At 35.4% G+C, this 11,655-nt stretch overlaps 1 protein-coding gene across 1 annotated transcript; it reads right to left on the bottom strand.

Moving 5' to 3' along the window:
• Window positions 1-1,151: 1,151 nt before the first annotated feature.
• Window positions 1,152-2,481, bottom strand: LOC149253697 (benzyl alcohol O-benzoyltransferase-like). The gene is made up of 2 exons (XM_089454572.1): window positions 2,209-2,481; window positions 1,152-2,060 (listed from the first exon to the last, which is right to left on the bottom strand). Exons 1-2 carry the CDS (start codon window positions 2,479-2,481, stop codon window positions 1,152-1,154), a joined length of 1,182 nt encoding a protein of 393 aa, XP_089310698.1.
• Window positions 2,482-11,655: the final 9,174 nt, after the last annotated feature.

The following is an 11,655-nucleotide window of genomic DNA, read 5'->3' as shown; positions in this document are numbered from 1 at the left end:
TTCTTCCTTAATTCCATTCTACACAACTCGCATCATCAAAGAAACCCTTGAAATTGAAAAACATTCCAATAATTCTAAAAAGGAAGACGGCTTTAAACTCAGCTAGTTTTAAAAGCTCCTTATTCAATGCTTAAATGATTAGGTTTGAATCATTAGATATCCTCCTTAATTTTTTTCAATTCTTGCATCATCTAAGAATCCCACAAAATTGAAAACATCCCAATAATTCTAAAAGAGAAGATGGTTATAAGTTGAGTGAGTCCTAAAAACCCCTTATTCAATGCCTAAAACATTAGGTTTGAATCATTACATCTCTTCCTTGATTTATTTTCAACTATCTTACCACCCCTATTTATTTGGGTTTTAATCTCCTTTCCTATTCCTCCTACCCTATCTATATATCTCTGTTGCAAATTCATAATTTTTCTTTTACTCTTTCCTCACATGAGCCTTGGTATCCAATCCTTTTATTTCTTTATAGCTTTTCATTAATTAATAATAAATATTTCATATCTTTTTCATGATTTGGCTTCCTCTCTTACTTAGTATTAATTAATAACCATTAATATTTTCTGTATTTCCTTGGATTTATTTCCTTTTTTTTCTTTCAAACAATACTCTACAAAATAATCCTCACTCCTCACTGTCCTATATTTTCACTTTTCACACTTTTCAAACATTAAGTCTTTTTTAGACATTATGCTTCAATATTCTATAATAATAACAATTGGAATGACAACATAAATATTTATAATTATAAAAAAAATAAAAAATCCATAAATTATAAATATACTATTTAAATATTATTATTTTTATAATAGAAAATAAATTACTAAAGTACGAATATGCCACTTCATTAACGCAAGGTAGTATGAAGAGTATTCAATATAATAAATTTATACAAACCATTCAAGCCAAACCAAACCTGCCCAAACTTGTAACGATTTGGCATCAAACCATTCAAACGACACTTAATAAACCATTCAAACGACACTTAACACGATAAAACCTAGAACAGCTCAAACCTCACACAAACAACGCAACGTAAGCGAATAGCTACAACATTACCCAACATATCCAACCCAACTTGATAATGGAAATATTGAATTGCGACACAACTGACCTAGAAATCTTATCTGCAAAACACATATTTAGAGATGGGAACGTGGAAAAGGGGGAGTGTGCTCCATCGCATCACCGATTCCTGCTTCAAATCGTCGCATGGCAGCAGAGGTCAAGCAAATGGGAAACAATACTCCGTCCACACCGCTTGTATTACGAACAGCGATAAAAAAGCTGATGATGCCCGGCACTACACCCACTCCCCTTATTGTAAGTCCTCCGTAGGCTGCCTTCCCCCAACCGAAATCCACATCTCTGAAGCCCATTTTGGTAACGTCAGAAACGATGAAGGAGCCCACCACTGTAAAGTGAGGTCGCCCTCTCAATTCCATCAGATCTATCGCCGATCGCACGTATTCGTCGTTCACAGCCATTTTTGCCTCGTTTATCAGTCTGACAGCGAAAGACAGCGGTTTGGTTAATAGCTCTCCCGCGGTCGTCTTCGCGCATGCAAGGCTTATCCCATTCCCGTAGAACCCTTCAGGAAGTGGCGGGTCGGTTTTCATCCGGACATTCACGGGGAATATGAACCGAACTTCCTGCTCCGCGGGCATTCGGACAACCTTCGTTCTCAGGCGCCACAAAAATGCCGATAGAGCTTCAAAGCTTGTGCACTTGCCTTGCCCTACGGCTTGTCTCTTCAGCGACTCGATTTGCTCGTGTCCGAAGAAGAATGAATTGTGGATCAGCTCGTTAGCGGGCACCATCTGTCCATATTTGTCTTCTATTTGATCGTATTCGTAGAGCGGGAACTTAACAGTGGGATCTGTCCGCGGACGGAGCCTTTCTCTTGCCCAGACCGGAAGAACAGAAGGCCTTGTCGCGCCCTTCGCCATTTCGGCAAGAGCGGTCATGAACTGAACGAAGCCAAATGCGTCAGTAACGGTATGATTCACAGCCATGGTGAGTATGAACCCTCCGCATCTCAGGCGCGTTACCTGAAACGTTATGATAAGCAGTACGGTCAGAAAACACATTTTCGGCTGCAAAAAATAGCAGTCAATGCCACCGTGCATGATAACTAATGCAGGCTTATACGAACTGAATTCATCAAAGAAAATCGACTCAAAGCATGAATGAATTAACCTGAATTTGAAGGATAGGAAAATTGGTAATAGTCTCTGGGCCGGGCACATCATGCAGCAGATCTTGCCAGCAGGAAAAGGACGGTAGTTGGTCTCCGAATTCCTCCAGAGCAACGTCCGCATCGGCTTCCACAAACAGCACACCTTCTCCCGTGCACTCGACAAGGAGCTTACCCCTGGGCGCGTCTCTGACTCTTCCGGCCAAAGGGTAGTAGAATACTAAAACCTTGGCCAGCCCTTCTCTGATAACCCTGACGGGATCCTCACCCTTCATCGACGGGTTGAACCGATAGAACTGAAAGACGGGGAAATGAAATCTCACAGTTCCCTGATCATCGATATTGGAAAGGTATAGAAACTCTTTCGGAGTAGGCGCCAATGGGGGAACCAGGACAGCCCCCTTTCTGGTGACCTTCACTTGCAGAGACAGCCCCCTTTCTGGTGACCTTCACTTGCAGAGACGCCATTAAATCAAAGTTAACGCGAAAGAAATAGCTGAGCGGCTTTAGAGACCTTTGCCGCTGATACTGCGTGAGTCCATAATACTTCATAATTATTGCGCAGAGATGTGCATTATATAGCTCAGCATGATGGCTATGTGTCATCGGAATTTACATATTGCCTTTAAAATAAGAATAAATAATGGCGCCAAAAAACAATGTTTACTGCGATAATAGTGTAAATTAATAAATAAAAAAACTAATAAATATTTAAAAATATTTATCTAGGTCAGTGTCACTAGATGCAACAAGTGTTAAGTGGATTATTCAAAAATAAAAATTATGAGAAATTAGTCAGTTACTATTATTTCTCATGAAAACGGTAATAGATGAATGACTTAACAAAAAAATCATTTTCACCTGAATAAAATATCTAAATAGGCATGAAAATGGTAATAGATTAATGACTTACTTAACAAAAAAATCATTTTCACCTGAATAAAATATCTAAATAGGCATATAAAGTAATTTTATATCAATTTAAGTAAATAAATTTATATTTTCATCATCTGTCATGAAAATGGTAATAGATGAATGACATAACAAAAAAATCATTTTCACCTGAATAAAATATCTAAATAGGCATATAAAGTAATTTTATACCAATTTAAGTAAACAAATTTATATTTTCACTTTTGAATGCATAATGTTTATATTTTAAAAAAATATTTTAATTTACTTAAATAAATTATTTGAATATTTTTTTAGGGGTAGTGTAACTGGTAATTAAAGTAATGGTGAGTCATGTGAAAACTAAGAGTTTCAAGGTTTAAATGACTTTATTGTGTAACCTAATTTACTTTACTAAGAGTAAGAGATTTACTGGTAGGTGTGTGGAGGTTTTCTTGAATTGTTAAGCAATTAGTTATTGATTTTTGGTAAAAACATTTTAATTAAAAATATCAAGGAGATGTGTTAAGAATATTCCACTCTCACTTTTTAGAATAAATAAATTATTTCAATATCCATGTGAAATAATTTAATTTTATATAAACTTAAAAAATAAAATTAAACCTAGAAAAAATAAAAACTTTTATTTTCAATTTTTAATGCTACGAAGTTACTTAATTCTTATACTTCTTTAAAATGTCTCAATGTAAAATTTATATACATGTTAGCTAATTTATTTCAATATAAGTTTTGCATTTATGGAACTAAAAGCAAAAGAAAATTGTTTATAATAATAAAATGTTTTAATGCCCAAAGAGAAAAATAGTTGTGTGAGGAAGATACACTTCTTGTGCTTCTCTAAAATGTCTCAATGTAAAATCTATATACATGGTAACTAATTTATTTCAATATAATTTTTGTATGTATGGGAATGAAATGTTAAAAGAAATGTTAATAATAAAAAAATGTTTTAATGCCCAAAGAAAAGAAGTAATTGAAAGTAAAAAATTTCAATTATTTTGTGATAAGAATAATAAGATAGAGATGTGTCAATCAATTCTTAATATAAAATTAATGTCATCTTTAAAAATATAATAACAATAATAATCAATTCTTAATATAAAATTAATGTCATCTTTAAAAATATAATAACAATAATAATAAAATTGAATGTGCCTTATAGAAAAAAATATTTTATATTAAGAATTATGTAATATTAATCACAAAAAGATAATTAATGTTGACAAGGTCCATAAATAAACTATTTTGATGACCATAGTAAATAAAATATTCAATCTCAATTAGATATATATTATATATAGTTTAAAAAAAGTTTAAAACCAGAAAAACCAAGTTGTGTGGTCTACATAATTCAAATGTTCAATAAAATTTTCTAATCATTAAATCTATTTATATATTTAAAAATACAATTTAAATAATGAAAATTATATATATTAAATCTAACGAAGTATAAACATTGTTTTTTTAAATTTTACACTTCTAAAATATTTAGATCTTAAAAAAATTGATTCCTTTTAATACTTACTCTATCCATAATTAAAAGAAATACTTTAAATATTTTCATTTATTATAAATTAATTAATAAGTATATTACTTAATCTACATCTTTATTTTTATAATAAGTCATCCACTTTAAAATTCACTCGTTGTGAAAACTGATTCCTTTTAAAAAAATTCAATCGTGGCCAACGACTATTGTCACGATCTCATTATAAACTACATATATACAACAGTAAAATTTTCTTTTTGTTTATAGTAGTTAACCCCTTAAAAGTCACCCCGCGACTAACAAGGAAACCATGCCTAAGGTATTTCAACCCAGGCCTACGCGCATGACTATAATTAAACTTTATATTAATTGTTCTTATTTCCCACCGAGAAGGTAATGTCTCCTACGCATATCACTTATGGTATAATGTGCAACCCTTGGGTGATATGGTGCAACCTTAATCCTTATATCCATTACACATGTTTAATATGGCGCTAGATGGTATACGGGAGTTAACCCAGCTCACCCAGTCCATGGCATAGGCCCACGTGAACCCATGTGACTCTTGGGAGGTTGACCCTCTGTGGGTTTCGCGCCAGGACCTCCCGCCTAAACGGACGATGGGGATCATCCTACCACATCGTATGGCTCAGATCAGTTTAAGGGTTTGGCGGATAATACATAAGGCACCGGGTGCTTCGGCTCAGTTCCTTTGCACACTGCAGACGCAGCCGAGCCATTCCGCAGCTCGACAGCTCTCATACAACCACACCAGCTCTTGCCTCACTGTTCAGGTATTGAACTTTCAGCCTTACTATCTGGTATTCTAGTTTCAGTTAAGCTCACCTGGTAAGCATTGCTTATTCCTTGAAACCCTTGGTTGCCTCGACTGATCCAGGTTATTTACTTTGAATGGTTCTGTACAGGAGGGCTTGTCTCCACGGTTTCCTACCACCTGCAGGAAGAATTTGCTGGCTACGGATATTCCAGGTAAGTTTATCTCCGTCGTTTAAGCGTTTTCCCCTGTAAGAGAAAGTCTGTTTATGAAGTTGGATTGACATCATCTTCTGGTCCGAGCCGTGGCTCATGACATCCCATTTATATGTCTCAAGTCTGGCTACTTTTTGTTCAAAACCCTGGTTGCGTTATGCAGGCGGCCTCCTCATGCCGGACCTGTATTGCGTGAACCTTTTGGGTTAGCTAGGACATGATCATGGCTACATGCCGTTTGTATATTTGGAATTGAACTGGATTCTCCGGAACCAGAATGATTAAGTCAAATCTATGTATATGTTTAAGCGTTTCTATTACAGTTTAATAGAGCTTCTATGTTTCGGTACCACTATGTTATATCTTTTTGGACCATAGTCCTTCGGTATTCATCAGGGCCTTATGCAACTATGTTAACAGTTCACAATTGTTTAATGAATACACTATGCTCGGCTTAAAGGCTCTATCGATGGGTTTTATGACCGACTCTGTCTTCTATACTGCCAGTTATGTATGAAATGCTTAATCGTTCAACTGTTAATATTGCATTAACATCTTCGTTTACATGTAACTTAATACCCTACAGGGTTTACCGACAGTAACGAGTTATTCTGCTACAGACTTTGGTATAATTCTTGAATCCTTATAGATTGGTTATATTTCGCATGACATAACTCTCAAATCTTTATAGATTGAATATATTTCGCATGCATCTGTATTCGAGGTTCTTTATGTGTCTCATGTTTCTTTTATTGCGGCACTACGAGGTAAGACTTGCATTCGATATGATGAATGCCGAGTCAAACCCTCTCCACATACACAGTCACTATTATCCGTGGCTGGTATTGCCTGCGTTTGATAAATGCACAGTCTTTAGTTTCCGTGCTTTTCTGATAGCGTTAGCCCTAACAATATTCTGCGAATAGCGCTTAAGATCTTAACTTGCATGGTTAAGCGGAGTTCCCTTTCATGGTTAAACACTCAAGTTTTGGCTAACAATGAACATAAACCCTCGACAGCAATTTCTAATGTCTTTTACTTACAGAGTGTTATTATTCTTGTAAAGGCTCTCGGATTCTGCAATCTTATTATTTATGAAGAATCTCCTTGATTTACACAGCGTTGATATTTGTATGAGCGCTAGTTCTGCGCTGGTTCTATGACTGTGTTTATTTAAAGTTCTGTAACTTCCTATGACTGTTTAGCTCGACTTCATCTCGCAACCGAGAGGTTCTGTTTACTCATTCATTCATTCCTGTCTACTGATGTACTACTGCGGTCTCTCCAACCGCTTTAGGGTTTAGTTCTGTTTTAAGCAATTTTATCATAAATACTCAGAATCATTACAGTAGATGAATATGTGACTTTAGTCACAGTAGTCTAATTTGCAGACTGGAATTATATGCATTAATCTTTACAATAACTACAATTATCCTCTTATTTATTATCTAGTGAAAAGAAAGCACAGATAACTGTACTCTGTCGGTACACTACCGATACCTGTTTTCAAGCTAGAACTCTGTAGAAAATGCATACCTGGCAACCTGCTACCGGCGTTCCTACTCTAAGAGTTCACCTGCAATCACTTTTTCTCTTATCCTCCCAACCTTGAGATCCACTTCACGTTGGATTCTCCCCCGAGTCGTCTTGCAGGCCTGCAGCCCTCAACAAGACTTACGCACTGCTGTGCTAGGTTATCTGGTCTCTACCAGACTTAACCTCTTTTCTCTCTCTGCTCTCTTTCTTGGAATTCCTTCCCTGTCTGTTCCTGAACAGCACACCATTCTCCATCCACCTTCTCTCCCCCCTGTTAGGGTGCTCGCTGATCCATTTAACCAATGCCAAGAATTAGTTGTAACTGATATGTAATTTAAAATTACTTTTACGCAGGTTTGATTAACTGATTGGTAATTTAAAATTACCTTACGTGGGGTTAATCACAATAGGTATATTACATACTCCCCCCCTTAACAGGAACACCGTCCTCGGTGTTCATCTTTCGTCGGAACTTGATATTTTACTCGTGGTATTACCATCTAATCCACACAAAATGTGATCCTTTCTTTTTGAAATCAACGATTTCATTCCAAGAAAAGACGACAAACAAAATAGTAATTATATAGTCTTAAGAAATATCTTTAGTTATAAGCATCAATAGTCATAATCATTCGTAATTGCAAAAATATGCAACTTCTAATCGCCACCACCTGGCCCTTATTCATTCATAATAAACAATTCTCTGTGTCAACTTACCATAACTTACCATCTTATGCTTGAAAATCATGAATACTTTCATGTAAGCCTGTTAGTAGAGGGTGGACAATTCTTCAACCTTCCCTGGTAAGTAGTTCCTGCAATATATGACTAACAAATTCAACCACATTAGTCACTATATTTTGAGTCAAATGAGACACTTTTGACTAGCAATCAATTGTGCAATGTTAGATGCTTTCTAAATCACAGTACTTTTACAAGTACTTAAAGAGCACTAACACTAATCATCAAATGATAAATCACTGCTCACGTGCACACTGAACGAATTCTCACTAAAGACATCCGTAAAGTACTTCAAGAAGTACCAAAAGAGCACCTAGCTCTCTAATCATCAAAACAGTCAATCACTGCATCAAGCAAGAATTGTCTTAGCTCCCACTAAGATGTTCACAACATTAATAACACAATAAAGGAATTAACATTTCCATTTATTCTTTATTGAGCACTAAGCTCATTTCTTATTAAATGTGCATAACATATTTTACACAACTATATGTAAAATTCATTTTTAACATAACATATAACTGATTAGTTAATTCCTTTAGCCATGAGTCCACAATGGACTAAAGAATTCCCAACCCATGGAAACTGGTTCTCACAACCAAATCGAGTCATTTTCACATCCAGATAGTTGCTTTGATAGAGACCTTACCAGGTCTAACATAGAATTCCACTGGCCAACCAGCTCAAGAATTCTAGGGAGAAGAAATCTGGGCAGACAAGTACCATCAACCCCTCCGGGCAGGTAACTGTCACCAACCCAAGGCATTCCAGCCTTTCACAATCCGGGCAAACAAGTACCATCAACCCCTCCGGGCAGGTAACTGTCATCAACCCAAGGCATTCAAGCCTTTCACAATCCAGGCAGACAAGTACCATCAACCCCTCCGGGCAGGTAACTGTCATCAACCCAAGCACTTGCAGGTCCTACTCGACCGGAATTACACTGGTCTCGCCAGTAAACGCTATCTGATCCTAACCAGACATAACGTACACAGGAAAATTCTTTCCTCTTATGCCATCTGATCCTAACCAGACATAGCATAATTTTCCTCTTATGCCATCTGATCCTAACCAGACATAGCATGAATATTATCATTAGCACAACAAACATGCATGTATACCATGCATTTACACTTAACCCCCGACATGGGTCCACAACATCAAGTTTGATGGGAAACATATCCATCATCCACGTTGTATGCATGCAAATTTTCCAAATAACATAATTCATGCATATCATATAACATCATTCTTTCTCATTTATAACTGCATTTCACATTGCAGCAATTTATGTGATGAGTTTTCTTGTTGCCATTAAGCTACCACTACTTAATCCCATCAGCAACGTTAGTTATAAATATGCATCAGTTAACACGTATTCCATTTCCCAGAATGTTCATGCATACAATATTGTCATGTATAAAAACATATGCAAATACTCATTAATGTATAAATGTCAACAACAGTTGAGTTAATACCCTCAACATTCCCAATTTTGCCATAGTCTGTTGTTCCAATTCAAATCATCATTAACGGAGTATTATCTTACGTTTACTATGGCTAGCTTTAGTCATGCATCGTTAGTGTAATTAAACATAATTTCTCTAACATACAAGAACATAACTCTTATGTCACAATGACTAATCTTTGTGCATACTATTGCTTATCCTTTATGCATCAAATCAAGCAATCAACGCAGCTCTTCCAACAAGACAATCTCTCCAAGAGATTATTATTTTCAAGGAAGCTATCATGACCAGTTTCTCTAAGTACGCACAGTCTCATAATTCTAAAGTCAAAATAGCTACCAATATGCAACATGTGTTCTCTTAACACAATTACTTTACTTTAATGCACATAGTTCTTTTCATGAAACAAGTAAGGATTTTGGTTCTTGTATGAACACTATTCTAATGTGTCTTTTAAAGGAAAGAACCTCTATTTCCATTTTCAAGAACTCTCATAAAATCCTTTATCTTCATACATGAAGTATGCATACTCTTAGGATGAGACTATATTTATGTATATATGTAATATACTCTTTCCTCAAGAAATTAAAGATACATATCTATGTGCCTAGAAGCACATCCTTAGTTATCTTTTATCATGCATGTAATGCATAATCATTTCACTAGAACTTAGAGACTAACTAGAATCATAATGCAATTAGCATATATATATCTATATCTATATATATATATATATATATATATATATATATATATATATATATATATATATATATATATATATATATTTTTTTTTTTCAAGAAGCTTTTATCAAATAAAGATACATATTTTAATTCAAGCAAACTTGGCCACCTTCCATGCTATGTTCTCAGGACATTTATATACCTCATCCTCTTTCTCAAGAAGATACTTGGCTATATTTAACGAGGATTTTATAGACCAGAGACAAGCATTTCACACACAAGACTCACGTGGAGTCTTTCTAATAGGAACTACCTATTTTCTTTACCAAGAAAACATACAAGATAATCAATCTTTAACTGCATGCCTTAACACATTTTCTTTACCAAGAAAATCTATAAAAGAACCATTCTTTTATTGCATGCATTCAAATACTTTCTCTACTAAGAAATCATATAAAACATTCATACGTGTTCTTCAAGTAAGTGAACAAGACACTTATCTTATCCTTGGATCAACATACATAACTAACAAGTTAAACCACCCCTACCGGAAGCAATTGCTCTACTTATGCAATTAGAAGCATAATCTCCTAAGTGTCACACATGCACTAGAGCTACCATTTGGTGCTATACGCAACAACTATCATAACACTACTATGTGACCATTTCAGAATAATGAGTTCAAGGAGACATTATGAAAATCATTAACATCAACACTCTATAATTATCATTTTCCAACTCCTTAAGCATGGTCAAAGGAATACTGACATGCACATCGAGCGCTTATCTAGTCATCCCAAGACTTAGAGTCTTCCGCAAGATTCTAACACTCAAAGCTTGCTTTATCTGGTCATCACCAGACTTAGCGATTTCTTTTCCCATCTCCGTCTGTCCCTACAGCACGGTCTTCTTCCTTCTCCTTGCTTCCTTTTCCTTTGGAAGCATCTATGGTTGGGGAAGGTAATTACAGTTTACTGACAACTGTATTAACACAGGTAGTCTATTTATGAATAATTATCACATGTAATTATACCATGAATGGGTCCTAGAAATGTTACCCACTGAACATGCCTCTACCCTTAACTTCACACTGGAATGCAACATGCATAAGAAATCCATCATTCCCATAGTGGAGATAAATTCAACCATCATTTAATCGAGGCTCCAATGGTTTTTTTCTTCCAACAAGGAATGATTAACATCAGCACATACCATGCTAATGGATTTCAGTCAATTAGAAGGTAATCATCATTAAAACTATTAGGACATAAGCATATGCTATTCATCATGCATTCTCATGGTGAATAAAATTAAGACTCTTCTCATAAACAACTAGAACTATAGCACAGAGAGAGTAAGAATCTTCACACACACATTCCATGCATGTGACATCAATCAACTTTACTTGTTTACGAATTGTAGCAATCTTAGTCCAATTCAATTAATGCATATAAGTTCTATGGGTTAGTCATACACACTAACCAATCTCAACTACCAATCATCTTCATGTATCCATGACAAGGCTAAATCAAAAGTTAGTTATGACACTCAAGTCTCGCTGCTTGACCCATTGCATGTTTTTTTTTTTTCCAATATCTAAAGGGGTTCTTCTAATGTCTTTTTTTTGT

Source organism: Pinus tabuliformis, chromosome 7, assembly GCF_031772625.1.
Source record: "Pinus tabuliformis cultivar Carrire ecotype Pingquan chromosome 7, CPIR1, whole genome shotgun sequence".
In the NCBI taxonomy this organism is placed as follows: Eukaryota; Viridiplantae; Streptophyta; class Pinopsida; order Pinales; family Pinaceae; genus Pinus; species Pinus tabuliformis.
The sequence above is the reverse complement of the archived record's forward strand: the minus strand, read 5'-3'. Positions and strand labels throughout refer to the sequence as shown.